General features: G+C 42.9%; 1 protein-coding gene across 2 annotated transcripts in view; it reads right to left on the reverse strand.

The window, feature by feature from the left end:
- Positions 1 to 17092, reverse strand: part of cps1 (carbamoyl-phosphate synthase 1, mitochondrial) — a 275872-nt gene that overhangs the window by 154924 nt on the left and 103856 nt on the right. For both annotated transcript variants that reach the window (XM_041201760.1, XM_041201761.1), the window contains exons 17-21: positions 14687 to 14831; positions 13165 to 13375; positions 9948 to 10146; positions 8864 to 9040; positions 22 to 140 (exon numbers count right to left, since the gene is read on the reverse strand). In XM_041201760.1, coding sequence (XP_041057694.1) covers positions 22 to 140; positions 8864 to 9040; positions 9948 to 10146; positions 13165 to 13375; positions 14687 to 14831 — 851 coding nt within the window. The remainder of the gene's footprint in view (positions 1 to 21; positions 141 to 8863; positions 9041 to 9947; positions 10147 to 13164; positions 13376 to 14686; positions 14832 to 17092) is intronic.

The raw sequence follows: 17092 nt of genomic DNA on the forward strand, positions 1-17092 counted from the left end.
CAGTGTATCACTTGCAGTTACCTGTTGAGCTTGCTTAATTCTTTCTCCAACATCACTATTTGCTTGAGCCGGTAGAGGAACCATTTGTCTATAGCAGTCAGGTCATAAATTTCATCCACCGAGATCCCACTGTGCAATGCCTGCAAGAGAAGGTAAATCCGCAGCAACTGGTGAGTAAAAACATATCTCCTACTGGCAGGTACACAGAAAATAACACAAGATTCTCGTGACAAGAAAAATAAACAATGAGCCTCCGAAAATACAACTGGATGAGGGTTGCGGCTTTTGAATTGGAACATTTGAAATTACTTCCTCTTGTACTTGTAGTTCCCACATAATACAATTGGCCTTAGGATGAAGGGGGAGAAGGAGCAAAAAATATTATCAGGCTGGTTGCCAATCCTGATACAAACCATTCCTGTGGATGTCAGGCAAGGACAGGTGGGTTTCAGATTTCACCCACCCTTCCTGCAGTCCTGTAACCACTTCACACCCAATGTGTCAGTTGGCATTAGGAACAAGGCACTATAGGCCCATCCATGAAACTGCACTGCGGCTTAAACCAGTGCACTCAGTGTGAGGAAGACAAAGGAGGCAGAAAGAAGTGACTGGAGTATAGAGAGTGGGAGAGAGCACAAATCTGAGCAAAGGCAGGAGTACATCTATAGAGTGTGAGAGAGCACAGCAGCAGAAGCAGGAGTACAGAGAGTGAGAGAGAGCACAGGAACAGTGCGAGTATAGAGAGTGAGAGAGGGCACAGGAGGAGAAGCAGTAAGAATATAGAGAGTGAGAGAAAGGACAGGAGCAGAAGCAGTAAGAGTATAGAGAATGGGAGAGAGCACAGAAGCAATAGGAGTATAGAGAGTAGGAGAGAGCACCAACCTGAGCAAAGGCAGCAAGAGCACAAGTCACAGCAGTACACCTATAGAGTGTGAGAGAGCACAGCAACAGAAGCAGTAGGTGTATAGAGAGGGGAGAGAGCACAGAAGCATTAGTAGTATAGAGAGTGGGAGAGAGCAAAAACCTGAGCAAAGGCAGCAAGGACACAAGTCACAGGAATACACCTATAGAGTGAGAGGGAGCACAGGCGCAGAAGCAGTAGGATTATGGAGAGTGAGAGAGAGAGCACAGGAGCAGTAAGAGTATAGGGAATGAGAGAGAGCACAGTAGCAGTAGGAGTATAGGGAGTGAGAGAGAGCACAGGAGTAGTAACAGTAGGTGACTCATTGGTGAGAATTACCATCATCTTTTTTCTAAGTTAGCTAATGACTTAATAGACAGAGGCACTGCAGCACACCTCAGTCCCATCGAGTATCCATCCCGTGCCATGTAACTTCAGGACACTTCTCGTGGCACATCTGCAAGAAATGTCATTAATTGAAGGTGCTCAAGCTCCAGGTTTCGGACCTTGATCAGAAGCTAATATCACTGCAGTGTTACCTTGACTCTGAGATACAGCTTTAAATCTGTTCCAGCAGGTGGTCACCTCACAGCTTAAAACTATGCTGGTAGAAAGGCAATGAGTGAAGGTCAGTTATGTAAGACCAGGTAAGTTGTACAGGAATCTCCTGAGTGCTATGTAAGTGTATTTGGTAATATGATGATATCACTGAGGAGCAGGTTGGCAGTATTATGGGTGGCTTTGCAGCACGGGGGAGGGGGAGGAGGAGGAACAGGGAAGTCAGAAAACCTAAAGGGAACTCAATAGTTAGGACTTGCAAATATATCACCATTCCTTCATAGTCACTGAGTCAAAATCCTGAAACTCTCTCGCTAACAGCATTACGGGTGTACCTATACCACATGGACTGCAGCAGTTCAAGAAGGCAGCTCACCACCACCTTCTCAAGGGCAATTTGGGATGGGCAATAAATGCTGGCCCAGCCAACGACATCCAAATCCCATGAATGAATAAAAAAAAGAACAGACAGGTGTTTCTGTGGCCACAGAGGTAACTCCAGGATGGTATGTTGTTTCCCTGGTGCCAGGGTAAGGGAGCAGGGTGACCAGGCAGAGCTTGTGGTCCATATTGGTACCAATGACAAAGGGAAAAAGAGGGATGATGTCCTGTGGACAAATCTTTGGGGGTTAGGAAAGGTGCCTATTCCTGCTCCTAACACCAATGTTCCTATCTTCGTATGTTAAGCCCAACTGGTCTCAACAGAATTGTGTCCAATTCTGGGTACCATACTTTAGGAAGGATGTGAAGACTAATATTAGAGAGGGTGCAATAAAGATTTTAGGAGAATGGCTCCAGGGATGAGGAACTTCAATTATGTGGATAGATTGGAGAAGCTGGGGTTGTTGTCCTTGGAGATGAGAAAAAGATTTGATAAAGATATTCACAATCATGAGGGGTCTGGACAGAGTAGATAGGAAGAAACTGTTCCTGTTGATGGGAAGTTCAAGAACCAGAAGACACAGATGGAAGGTGAATGACAAAAGAACCAACAGGAAAAAGATGTTTTACACAGCATGTGATTAGGATCTGGAATGCACTGCCTGAGAGTGTGGTGGAGGCAGGTTCGATTCAATTCAGAAGGGAATGACATAAATATCTGAGAAAAAAATGCAGCTCTACAGGGAAAGGGTCAGGGAGTGGGAGTTGTTCTTGCAGAGAGCCAAGACAGACATGATTGGCCGCATGGCCTCCTTCTGTAACCATTCTTTGATTCTATGATTCAAAATGTGAGGCAATGTATTTGTGGAGGGCAAATAAATCACGAGAACACATCATAAATGGTAGAATACTATAGAGGAACAGAGGGACCTTGAGGTACATGCTCACAGATCCCTGAGATAGCAGGACAGGGGGCATGGATTTAAACTTAATGGCAGAAGGATTAGAAGAGAGCTCAGGAAAAAAAATGTTCACCTAGAGGGTGTTGTCACAGCCTGAAAGAGTTGTAGAGGCAGAAACCCTCATATAAAAAATATCTGATCGTGATCATACAGCACTAGAAGTGCTGTTTTCAGGGCTATAGACCAAGAGCTGACAGGTGGCATAAAGCTGGAAAGCTCTTTTCAGCTGGCACACACACACAATGGAATAAATGGTCTCCTTCTGTGCCATACATTTTCTTTGTTTCTATGAAAAATAGTGTAGTGAGAAGCATAAGGAAAGAAGCAATCACAACATTAATCAAAAGGGCCCCATTCTGCATCCAAAACAGAAAATCAGAAATTGTGCCCACAATAACAATTAAGAAATCATCCCTCCCTGACTGGCACATGTTTGCTTTCTTGCCTAAGGCCTGGTACTTTGAGATCTACAAGGACCTCCACCAATAAGCATATGGCTGGAGGAACAACAATAAATATGCTTAAACTATTATAACTGTGAAGCATGAGTCCAACTGCAGGAATGTGGTGTGAGCAGCTCCACAAGGACAGCACAGTTTCAAACATGGCAAGGCCCTAACGACTGTACACAGGAGCTTCCTATTTCAACCTCTTCCTTCCCTGTTTCTATACATTCTGTCCTCCAACACTGGAATTTAATTCTCCATCATATATTCTGTAACCAGAGGCTGAAAAACACCTTAAATTCTTTTTATATCATTTGTTCATGGGATGAGGGTGTCACTGGCTAGGCCAGCATTTATTGTCCACCCCAAATGCCCTCTGAATAAGGGCAACTAAAGGGTCAACCACATTGTTGGTGGGTCTGGAGTCACATGTAGGCCAGATCATGTAAGGACAGCAGATTTCCTTTCTTAAAGCATATTATTGAACCAGATGGGTTTTTATGACAATCAGCAATGGTTTCGTGGTTTTCATCAGGCTTTTAATTCCATATTTTTATTGAATTCAAATTTCACCATCTGCCAGGTCCCCAGAGCATTATGCTGGGTCTCTGGAACACTAGTCCAGTGACAATACCACTATGCCATTGCCTCCCCCAATATAGTTTCTTCAACTAAGTATTCTAAACTGGTTATAAATCCAGAAGCTGCCCTGGTTACTTCTAACCTCCTCTTATCTAGATATGTGCTAATTTCATCCTTAAAGACCAGTATTTTCCCAACCATCAATGTTATACTAACTGATCTGGGTGATGCCCCAGGTTAGCTTTGTCTCCCTTTCTAAAAATGGCACCTACATTGACCATTCTTTGGCCCTCCAGCTCACACCCACTTTCAGTAGAACCCTGAAGTATAATTTCTAGGGTCTCTCCAATTTCCTCCCTTACTATTCTTGAATGGATCCAATCTCACCCTGGTACTTGGTCCTCCTTTAGCCAAACTAACTTACTTCATTGAATCATTGATTCTCTAACTTCTCAATCACATCAGGATTCACTTCCTCTTTGACATCTTGCATAGTATACCAGCACAGAAACAAGCCATTCAGCCTAATGGGTCCATGCCAGCATTTATGCTCCTCAAAATCTTCAGTGAAGATTGATATAAAGTGCTGAATAACTTCATCATGTGGCACGTATTACAGTTCGCTCAGAGTTCGAATGGCAGCATGTACTTTTTATATGCATGTTATAGTCTGGAGCTATGGAGCTATGGATAGTGATGGTAGAGGCCGCAACTTTCTTTCCAGCACACGGCTGACCAGGAATCTCTCCCACCCTTACCGCCTGCCACTGGCATGTGTTAGAAGCATTGGCAGGTTGGTACTCAACCCATTTGGCCGCATTATGACTGCCATATCACCATAAAGCCCTGAGGTGCAACTCAAACTTGGAGCTTCTGACTCAGAGGCCGGGACAGTACCCACTGCACTACAAAACCTTCATCCTCAAGTACAAATCATCAAGGACAAATGGACAACCCTTTCCTTGTGTGGTACCACCTCACTTAATTCTCATTGACTACCTCCTTTTGATGTTTTTCTTTAGGTGAAGAGGCTAGAAAGCTGCCTATCTCCAATCTTCTCACATTCTCCTTTACATTTTTCAATATTAGTCCAATTCCTCCTCTCTTTTCTTCAATTCTGATTAGTTTCTAACTTCTGGCATCAAGAAACCACTACTAGTAATCAGCTTCCTCAATGGAATATACTTATTCTATACTTTTGCAATCTCCTATTCTCAACACAAAAAAAATCCATTCCACTTGCTCATCCCACTTTCCATAGCTCATTCCACTCACTTTTTTTTTAATATAGGGCAGATTTAGTTTAGTTCTGATTTTTGGATAGACTTTCCCTATCCTTGTTGACACTTAAATCTTGTCACTATCCCCACACTCCTCACACACATGGTCCTCATCTACATGATGTAGCTTATTACTCATTACCAGATCCTCCATGCTTTGTAGGCCAACCAAAAAACTACTCAAAGATAGAGTTCTAGAAATATTATAGGAATTCACCATGTTCTCTCCAGCTACTCCCTCCCTGCCCCATACAGAGGTGCACAATTAAAATCTCCCAGAATAATTATTTTGTCATTCCTATTCACTTCTCTGACTGCAGGTTTTCTTCACCATTTCTTTTTTACACTTGATGCCAGCAACGTACCTTTTCTAATGTAACAAGCTCTTTTTTGTCTTCCAGGTTCCAACTATACTGACTCTGTCAGTCTACTTTTCTATCAGCAACTCTATATACACTCTCCTACTAATGTTGCTACTCTACCTCCTTTCATACATTTTCTATCCCTCCTAATTGGATTGGCCAATAATTGGAACACAATGCACTCTTTTTACAAGTGTAAAAACAGTGGACAAAACTCCAATATGGTAGGCAAAGTGTGCCTGTTCATTCTGGATGACCATATTAGTAAAGCATGATCTGTAGACATCAGGGGCCAAATTTTCATCTTGGAAGCAGGAATTGGGAGATTTCCAGAGGTTGCAACGTCGCTTCCTGATCAGCAGTGCCTACTGACGATATTTTCATGGTGGGAGGAGTCAGGGATGGGCTCCAGTCAGAAGGTGAAAATGGAGGCAGGCAGATGCTGAGGTGGGCAGGTCTGGCTTCATTCACTGGGATATCAGCCTAGTTCAGTAGATGAATGTGAGGCCCCCTAACCCTCAACACCTAGCCCCCCCACCCCTGACCCCTCCATGCCTCCAAGCCCTCCCATATCCCCACATGTCCACTCATGCACCCTACGCCCACTCACCCACTATGTACAGAACACTTGAGCCCTATAGTAACATTGGGAGGTCTTTGTGATCCTCATAAAACTGTCAAGATAAACAATCATTCAAAAACTACTTAAAAAAAGCCATAATCTTATTAAGTGGTCATAAAACTTTCAAGATAAATAAACTCACAATCTCCTTGACAGCTGCCCCAACAACCCCTACTGAGCTGAATCAATTAGTGGGGTTTGGAACTCAAACCAAGTCTTTGTACAGTAATGAGATTCCATTACACAACTTTGTCAATAAAACTTCCAGAGCTAAATACATTAAAGCCTTTCAAGTCATTCAAAAGAGCTCAGTTCACAACACCTCTGAGCTGGTATGAACCACGTTGCCTCCATAGCCAGCCTAACTCCATCAAAATTGCAGGGATGTCTGAAATGTCAACCCCTGCAATGGAGCCAGCAACGTTGGGACTGCTGCGTGCGGGTTCACAACCTACCCCCTTATCCTGCACCACTTAGAATTGCTGGTGGCAGGACTAAGGGTGGGAATCCCGGACTCGGGTTCCATCCATCATGTTTTTTGCTGGCCCACCGCTGTTCCAACACATGTGGTGGCATAAAAATCCGGCCCCAGGTGTGCACCTGAAGCAAACATTAGGTTCTTGTGTATCTGTAAAGAGGGGGAATGACATTCCTCCTGGCCTTCTTTGTAAAATTAGATTGTGCATGATCTCTGAAGGCACCATCATGTGGGCTGTGGTCAGTTTCTTCAGGCACCTGGCAGCAAATTCTAACAATTCTTAAAGGAGGGTAACAGAAGAAAGGCCAGTTTGATCTTTTTAAAAAAGATGTACATTATTGTGGAGCTGGAGTAAATCCTTAGCTGAGTTAGTGTTATCAGCCTCTTTCCATCCCTGGATCCAACCCTGGAAATGCCTCACCAGGAATCCTGCGATTAGCTGGAAATGATGCAAGCAGGACATGTCTTTTTCAGAAGTTTCTGTTTGACTTCTGTCAGTTACAGCGAGAAGTCAGTGAAATCAGGGGTAAGATTCTTAACAACGATAGATTCATTTACAATTAAGACATTAAGGAAAGACGGGGGGGGGTGGGGTGTTGGGTGGGTAAAGGGCTGCAGGTCTGCAATGTTTGCTGTCTATGAAAGTCAAAACCTCTGCTCTAGCAGAAACACACTGCAAGACTGCTGGCTTTGTTTGGAATATAACTAACTTACTTAAACAGTCCCAACACAATGGATCCATCCTTCACAGAGATCATTCATGCAGAAATCCAGGATTCTTCATTCATGTAAATCACAAACCCATCAACAATCTGTTTTGCAGCATGACAGGTTATATGTGACTGTTACAGAAAACACCAGCAAGATCAGCCTGCCCAGCAGGCATGACAAAAACCTTCATCAGCGTGGCCAAGATTCGGGGAGGTGACGCTGAGAATTATGTCACTCAACCAGAATAGATTATGACAAGATATGGCAGTACAGTGAAGCTAAATGTAGGCACAAGGGTTGTCAACCCTCCCAGAACAGCTGGAAGTCTAATGGCATTGGCATCAATCTCCCGGTAGCCAAAGTTCTTGGTGAGTGTGTCACATGGACACATCCTCCAACTCAATTTGCAGCACACTGCAAATACTGCACATGAGCACAGACACAGGTATTGTTCCCAAATAAGTAGGTCCCAGCTGGAAATCCATGCTTTCCTCATTGAGTCTCCGTTACAGGCACGGACATGCCTCTGTGTACTGGTGAGTTCTGTCTGTATTACAAAAAATAACGCATTTAGTTGCAGCTATTTTAGGTTTCCTGTGCAAAGAATAAATCTTTGTGTTTTCATGGAGCTTTGATTTCAGCAAGGTTCATTTGTGTGCAGACATGAAAGACTTTAGAGAGAGAATAAAAGAAACAGAATCATGTAAAAAAAAACAAATTAAAAATAGCCTAAATGATGAGCAATATCAACATTAGTTACATGGAACAGGAATGAGATCAGAAAAGGACAAAGTGCATCTGCAAAGTTTTAATAGTTAAGTTTTATAGTTTGTTTAGTGTGGTGAATAGCCATTGTTTTCTTTACTTTTTGAATCTAGCAGACTGCAAATTCATTCTGTTGAGTGGATAGTTTTCAGATGCTGACCTTGTTTCTCAATCAAGTGGCTGACCTGCCAGTTTTGAAGAATGTCCCCCCCACTGTGCCCCCTAACCGCTCACGTGATGCTTGCTAGGCTTCCTTGATGTCACTTCTGCCAATGTCTCCCAGAATAAGGCAGACCCTAATAGGCACTGATATCACATCGTACAATGCAATGACCTCTCATCAACATGGAAAGTATGGTGAGGAGATGTGATACCACTGCAGAGCAACAGGGGGCGCAAGGTGGCAGGCAATACGTGCCTGCAGGGAGGAGAATGTAAATATTATGTTTGGTGTTTAAAAGTATTTAAAGCTGGATTCTACACTTCTGCTTCAGAATATGTGCCATTAAACCACCCGCGTCATTACTCTTTAAGAGGGGTCGGGGCAGGGGGTGCAAGGAATGTCAGTGGTGGCTCCCTTAGGGGCATCAATTTAGCAAATTACGCCATAGTGTCCCTGACTATGAGGCACCACAACACTCAAGGGCAATTTGGGTTGGACAATAAATGCTGGCCTTGCCAATGACACTCAGATCTCAAGAACAAATAAAAAGCAATAGAAGACCAAAAGAAAAACTGCCAACATCTCTCCAGGGAACAGTGGGGACAGAACTCCTGGGACCTATCAGTGGCTGTGTTCAGTGGACAGTCATTACCTTTGCCAAGGAGTAGATCCGGGTGATAGATGGAACAGCCAGATCCTTCTGCAGGTCAAAATCATCAGACCACGATTTCTTCATTGGGAGTCGAGGCACAAAGCCTTCCACAGAGGGGTGACACATTCTCAGGGCCTTTTGGAAACTCTCCTCAAACGTACGACCGATAGCCATTACCTGGATAACACAAACATGCAACTTAGAGGAAGCAATCAGACCCAGCTTCAGACCAAGTCTTTCCAAATACTGTGATAGGTGAAAGGAAAGGGTCTTTCGACACAATGCTGTGTTGAGATCCTGAGCTCAATGATGTCCTCACTCTGAAACCAGGGCAGCCTCTTCAGAAGCTCATGGGGATGGTGAGCAGTAAGTCAGTCAGATCCACAGACTATTTGCATCTACAACGCTGTAACCTCTCTAGTCTTGAATGTTTGGGGCTGAATCGCTTTTGGACTTTAGAATTTTCTGGACATAGAATGATGATAGAATGCCTAACCACAAATGTTTGAACCAGAAAATACTAGATAAAAATATTTACCTGAAGTATAAAACAATGATAAAACATTATAAAGCAGTATTTTTTTTTAAAACTTATCCAAATACTCTATCTTCTTCCATGATTCCACTTCCAAAGTATTGTACTGAAATAATGTCATGAGTTACTTGGGTCTACTTAAAAAATTTCAGACAACTCCTTTATCTGAATATTAGATTTCCGGACTGGAGAGGTTACAGAGTACCCATTATCTGATGCATAAAAAGGATCCTAGTTACTCTTCCATAAATATCCAGCACACAGATCTCATATCTGGTAAATCGTAGATTCTGCAGAATTTATTTCTTAAATATAAAATAATCAAAGTTTTGCAGGGTTTATACAGAACTTTGAACAAAACAACAAACTTCTCATTTGTTAGCCTGACTATGTCTTAACTGAAATATAAATGTTAACTCCTCAGTCCTGGGAGGAGGCTGAAGATGGAAGATTGTGCTCTTTCTACATGAAGGCCCGAGAATTGAAGACATCAAATGCATGTGTCTGGGAATTAGCTAAACAGTTGGATATAGGGCACAGCCCACTCACCTCCCCAACGCTCTTCATTGAACTGCCGATCTCTCGGGACGCTCCATGGAAACGGTCAAGGTCCCACCGTGGAATCTTGGTCACAATGTAATCCAAACTCGGCTCAAAGCACGCAGTAGTCTTCCCTGAAACTGCATTCTTGATGTCTGGTAGGGGGATTCCCAGGGCCAGTTTGGCAGCCACAAAAGCCAATGGGTAGCTAGAGGGAAAGTGAGAGGAACAAACTAACAGAAAGACAAAGAATCTGTATCTACAAAAAATGAGTTCTTTCCTTCCCAGATGTGAGGCTCTTGCAGTTACACAAAGAGAGATGTGCAAAGACGGAGGCACTATGGTTTTTAAATATCAGCATGCAGATCCTAGCACCACATCTTGTGCTTCCTGCAATCACTACAGAGAGGGCACCAGTTTCATCTTATGCTTTGGCAAAGGTGGGTTAAGAAAAGACTAGAACTGCCAAATGACCCAGAGAAACCAGAGGGCTTGAGCTTAAAAGTGGGCAGGGCCTGGCACAGGAGAAATGATAAATCCCTCTTGTTGCTCTCCACAGTTGCCAACCATTGAGAGGAAGGTGATTAAGGCTTGCTGGAATGCAGGTACATATACCCCAACAACAATTAATGTTGTTGGGGTATATGTACCTGCATTCCAGCAATTACAGACCCTTGAGCCGAAACAACAACTCTGTTTCTTTCTCCACAGATGCTACCCGGCTTCCTGGGTATTTCCAGCATTTTCTATTTTCACCTCAGGAACATTATGTTCTTTCAATAGGGAAACAGCAAAGGTCGAGGGGTGGGGGGGGCAGGGGCAGAAATGGCAGCCCCCAGTGTCTGCAGAAAGATACAACATCTGACATATTTATGCTCGTACATTATGTTATCTGATGGATAACATGGTTGCATTTACAAAAAGGCAGATTTTATAAATGTTAGAAGATCGACATTAGCCACCTTGGACCTAATAGGTCTCATCCAGAATCAGAAAAAGCTCCTTACACAAGTGCATTAAGCAGCAAAGTTGCAATACAGATTCCTTGTCCCTGTCTAGTTAACTGAATTCAATGGGGACAGCAACTTCTAGGCTAAAATAATCCTCATTGCCTGTGGTATGGGAATGGGAAAATCTCCCAGGAACCCAAGCCCACCCAAGTCCAGTTGGAAAATTAACATCTGTTGGCATCAGTGTGATACAGTGAGATCCTAACCGGAGCAAGTCAGGGTTCAATGTTGGTAGGGTTAGGGGCGTAAGGGGGAAGAGGGGGCCAACAGTACAGGGAGCAGAGTGTCAAGAGTAATGCCAGGGGAGAGGGTGACCAAAGAGAGGGAGTTAACAGTGAGAGAGAGAGAGGTGTTGGGGTGGGGGGGGGGGAAAGAGGGGGATGTTGAGTTAACATGTGTTAAATATGTTTGCATGAGAAGTCATATGTGCAGCGGATGGGCCATGTTAAACTGAAATGTAATTCAGGCTGTGGCACAGGTGCTGCTGGTAGAGTTACAGGCCTGTCACTCAAACAGCAGATCAAATGTCATGAAGCTTAAGTGCACAGTGTGATTTCTGAATGTCCACAGTGCAGTCCTTGGACTGTTTATTCCCCTCTGGCCCCTTCCCCACCAATATTCCAAACTTATATTGCTTCCATGGAACTTTATTATATAACAGAATACATTTGTGGAAGTGGGATTTGCATGGGATTATTTTAGCTCCAGATCCCAGGATGTGAAATCACAGGCCATGCTTACCTGGCAGCTGGAAGACTAACTGATAAGCCACTCCAAACAGTTTCAAGCCAGCTCACATCCAGGACTAAATTATCCACTGATTTATTTAAAATGTACCCTATGTCCCTTACAATTGTGTCTGGTTTCCTCAACTGATGCCCAGAGATTACATCAGAACTGTAATAAGTACAAGCCAATGGTGATCCATCAAACAACACCAAAAGTGAACATCTTCAACAAGGATCTTTCACCCAAAGGGTATCTTTGGATAAAGTGTCCCCCCAAAACATTGATGTAACTCTTCCCAGGGAAGTCTACTAATTAGAGGTAACATAATGACAGCAGATGAAATAGACAAAATGGACATAATTTACAAAGTTTGAAATAGAATCTCAATGAATTATAATAAAAGATAAGAAAGGGCGAACCACAGTTAGGGGGATATACTACAGAGCACACTAATAGTGAAAAGGGTATGGAGGAAAATATATCGAGGTAAATATGTGAAATGAGTAAAGGACATTGAAAATAAACATGGGAGGTTTTAACTACTGCAACATAAATTGAATAAGCAAAGGTAGCAAGAGAGGTACATGAATGGAGCAGGACTCCTTTCTTAGCCATTATTTAAAAAAAAAAGCAGATAAGGAGCAACTGCTGGATCTAGCATTGGGAAATGAACCAGAGTAGATAAGGGAAGGGAACATCTGAGCAATATCAATCACAGTGTAAGATAAAATTTGAAAAGGACAAAGATCAAAGTAATAAATTGGAAAGAAGCAAATATTGAAAAGGCTGAGAATAGAACCAGGGGAAATAAACTGGAAAAGTTCATAGACAAACAAAAAAAAGGATAGGAAAAATGTGGGACTGGTGGACAGTTAATGTGATTCAGAAATTGAAGAGAGATAGAACAAGTCCAATCAATTAGCACATCAGTGAAAGGTAAGGTGTGATAGCAGCCAAAAATATAATAAAGAATATTAACATCTATCAGGGAAGACTGAACAGGCTAGAAAAAAGAAGACGAGGAAGAAATCTGATCGAGGTCTTTATGCTAATGAAATGGTAGTTGCACAGAAGATGGCAGTGGAAACAGGAACTAGACATTAATAAATCCAAAAGAGAATTCAGAAGAACTTTCTTTACCCAAAGAGAGCGGAACTCACTACCATAAGAAATATTTGCGACAAATAGTATAGATGCATCCAAATGGAGGCTAAATAGACATGAGGGAGAAAGGAATGGAAAGATATATGATTGGGATAAGATGAATTTGGGTGAGAGGAGGCTCATGTGGAGTATAAACACCTGCATGGACCAACTGGGTGTTATGGCCTGTTTCTGTGCTGTAAATACCTTGGAATGTGTGAAGTGGAGATGGCTCCTCTCCATTCTGACATCTTTTATTCTTATTTTAGATTGCTAACAGCCATGCAGAACATGTTTTTAAAGTGCATTTATGTTAAGTGCACCCCCCACTTCACCCTCCTTACCCAGTGGCCTTGGAGGCCAATGCTGAGCTGCGGGACAGCCGAGCGTTGACTTCAATGATGCAGTATTCTAGGGATGAGGGGTGCAGGGCATACTGAATATTGCACTCTCCTATAATGTTCAAATGACGCACCACCTTGATAGCAGTTTCACGCAGCATGTGGTATTCCTCATTGGACAGGGTCTGACTCGGGGCTACAACAACTGAATCACCTAAAACACAAGTTACAAAGTACAGAAGTCACAGAATGAGAACCACAGGTCCAAGGGCAAACAGAGCTTGTGAACAGTATCTGAAACAGTTGCAGCCACTCTCATTCGTTCCTTCTCATAGAACTCCTCAGTCCTCCTCATCCAATCTCCATGCCTTTCAACAATGAGCTTGGGGTAACCTCATCACAGCTTTCCCCATTCACCTAATTTCCTCACCCATTCCTCAATCTGTTTGTGTTTCTGAGCTATGCACCTCAGCCCTTCAACTTGGTGTCTCCATTTTTAAAATAAGACTTTGTAGTTGCTAGTACCAGTCTGCAAATGTGAACTCAGTTTCAGTGACCAGCCACAAAACCCATCTTCCCAAAAGGGGAAGGTGCTTCAGTCTGACACCAATTGATCCATTTGTAGGTGGCACCAGAATGAAGTAACCATTATGACTGTGTGGGTCAGGACTGCACCAGTCAGTGTATTTAACAATGGGGCCTCAAGGAGACAGCTGGACCTTTAATTTTAGTTTTTAATTGATTCTCAAGCTTCTCAACCGCTTCCATCACAGATCTGGTTCAGGGGAGAATTGTTCATGCACAAAGTCTATCACATTCCTCATTGCACTGATTGTGGCTAGGTAAAGACAGGGGATCAGTTGTCCAACATCACAGAGCTCCCTGTGCTGCAACAGAACCCATCTCTTTGCTGGCAGCTTCAATCTGATTTATTTGAACTCATCAGTTGTTAGTGTTACAATTCAACTGTGTTGAGTTCAAGTTCTGCAGCTAAATGAAATAGTCAACCCCTGAGAACAAAGCAAGACTTCCCTGCTGACCAAGCAAGTTAGGGACATCGCCCCATGCTGTGTAGTTCCCCAGGGCATCACAGCACAGGGGTCCCAGGTTTGTGTGCTTCTCTGTGCTGCTTTAGCTGATCGAAGTTGGAACAAGATGTAGGGGTTAGGGAGGAGACGAGAAAATCTTTAAGCTAACTTTCCCACACTAATGGGAATTTTCTGAGAATCGATCCATTGCCTGTCATTATCCTAACAACCAGGAGGACTGTAACAAGGCACATCTGACTTCTGCTATTGCTGGAAACAGTGAAATATTTGGAGATTGTACTGAGAACTAACAGGCTGCAAATCAGCAAGGATCAAAGAGGGTGAATGAATGAAAAAATAAATCAGGGAGCAGTATTTAGTTGGCCTTACAAAAGAATGGGACAGGAGCTCCACAGTTTGAGGCCCTGAAAGAATTAGATTCTCAAATCCAACATAATATTCAAGAAAGTTCCATTTATTTTCTCAGACAGTTTTACCTGTATGAATTCCCAAAGGGTCAAAGTTCTCCATGTTACACACAGTGACACAGTTATCAGCTGCATCTCGAACCACCTCATACTCCACCTCCTTCCAGCCCAGCAGTGACTGCTCTACAAGAATTTGATTGGTCATAGCCAAGGCCTAAAGAGAAAAGAACAAACAACCATTGGAAACATAGCACTGTCCTTCAATACAAAGAACGAGGAGGACTTTTGAATTGAATCCAATACAGACCAAGCCTGGTGCTCTGTTATTAAACAGTTTTGATTTATTATATGCACATCTATGATTTCAATTTAGAACAAGAAGGCATAGAAAACAAATTGGAGACAATAGTAAAATTGGAGCAAAGGAGGCAGTGAGGGGATAATAAGGTGGCAGAAAGGGCAAAATAGTGGCAGACAAAAGTCAATGTCAGTAAGTGAGGTAGTCAGACTTGGCCAGAAAATAAATTAGTCTTTGAATGGAGGACAGTTGGGTGATGTGGAAAAGCACATGTGGATTTGGAGGGTCAGGCTCATCAGACTATTAAAGCAGTAACTCAAATGAATAAGGCCAGAAAAAAGCTAATGGAATACTGGGCTTGATGACTAGAGATATTGGATACAAGAGTTCAGAAATGATGTGGAATCTGAGTAAAGCCTTGGTAAGATCACAGTTGAAGTACCATGTGAAATTTTGGGCTCCATTCTGTAGGAAGGATATTGAGGCAGTAGAAAGGGGTGCTGCCTGGGCTGAGCAAATACAGGCTGGGATTTTATGCTGAGACAGTGGAAAGTTGGTGGCAAGTACAACTCCGCCAGCCTTGAAAGCAATGATCGGATTTTATCGCCCCCAGACATTAGTTTCCCGGAGGCAGGATGTCCCGACTCCAAGAGCTGCCAGCCAATCAGAGGGCCTGCAGCTCTTCAGTCCCAGCAGTGCCACCAGGAGCAGAGGCCAATGCTTGGCCCACAGCCAGTCCTGGGCCAAACCAGTAATGCAGGCTCCTCAGCTGGAGCACTGGTGTTCATTTCAGGGTGTAGTGGAGATTTACTAGAATTGCTTCAATATGTTGAAGGACTTCATGAAGGCAAAGAGGTTGAAGAAGCTGGAATTTCTCTCCTTAGAGCAAAGAAAGTTAGGAGGAGATCTAATTGTGATCAACATTATGAAGGATTTTGACAGAGTAAATAGAGAGAAACTATTTGTACTGGCAGAAAGGTTGGTTACTGGCAGACACAGATTTAAGGTAATTCAAATGAACAGAGAAGAGATGAGGAAAATTTTATTTATGCAGGAGCTATGATGATGCACTTTCTGGCAGGCTGGTGGAAGCGAGTTCAGTCACAACATTCAAATGGGAATTGGATACATACTTGCAGGATGAAAATTTGTAAGGCAGTGGGGAAAGAACGGGAGAGTGGGATTAATCAGAAAGCTGTACTGAAAAGCCGCACAGGCATGATGGGCTGAATGGCTCTTTCAGTACTGTCTTGACTCTGTTTTTTAGTATCAAAATGGTTTGTAAGGCTGTGGAATGAGTTAGAGATTGAAACAGAAACCATGTCAACATTTACAAGTAAGTTAGATAGATGGTTGAAGGATAGGGGAATAAACGGTTATACCAAATTGCTGTTTTTGTACTGTCATTTCCATGTCATTCGACATAAAGACAAGTATGTGAACCAATAAAAATAATTGGAAAAAAAGGTCAGTCAGCATCATAGAGGGTCAGTTTTTCTGGTTTTTGATCTCTGCTGTGTTTTTGATGTGTTAACTGCAGTGAGGTCATATAAACTTCCTACAAAACCCATCCAACGCATAAGCAGCTTTTTTTTTATGTTTTTATATAAGTGGGTTTTATAAGTAGCACTAAAACCAACAGGGGAATAACAAAAGGTTGAGAAATATATATAGGGCCAAACCCAGGCTGGGGTACCTTGAAAAGACTGGTGAAAGCACAGAGGGAATCACAGTGGAGGGGAATGAAGCATCAAGTGAAACATGAGTTCCAGCACTAAATTAGGCCACTGTCAGAGATTGAATCAAATCGATCATTAAAAAGCACAGCACTCTGCATCAGCAAACAGCCTGAAGGCAGATAGAGATGGGCTGTCCAATTCCTTCAACCAGAGGTCAGCACATGGCATTAGGAGGCATTGTGGAAAAGCAGAAAGTGTAAGAGAATATCTTGGACAGGAAAGGATTGGATGAAGGCATTACATGATGCAACACCCATCAGAAGATTCCTGCTCCTCTCCTCAGATGGTCTACATCTCAGCCTGTCCTCCACAATTATCTTCAGCAAGGAAATCTCTCATGGACAGAAAATCATCAGAGAGTACAGTAGACAGACAATGGCGGGTGTTCCTAATTGCCCCAAAGGCTGGGGAGGGCGGCATGGTGGGGGCAAGTAGGTA

Source organism: Carcharodon carcharias, chromosome 12, assembly GCF_017639515.1.
Source record: "Carcharodon carcharias isolate sCarCar2 chromosome 12, sCarCar2.pri, whole genome shotgun sequence".
Lineage (NCBI taxonomy): Eukaryota > Metazoa > Chordata > Chondrichthyes > Lamniformes > Lamnidae > Carcharodon > Carcharodon carcharias.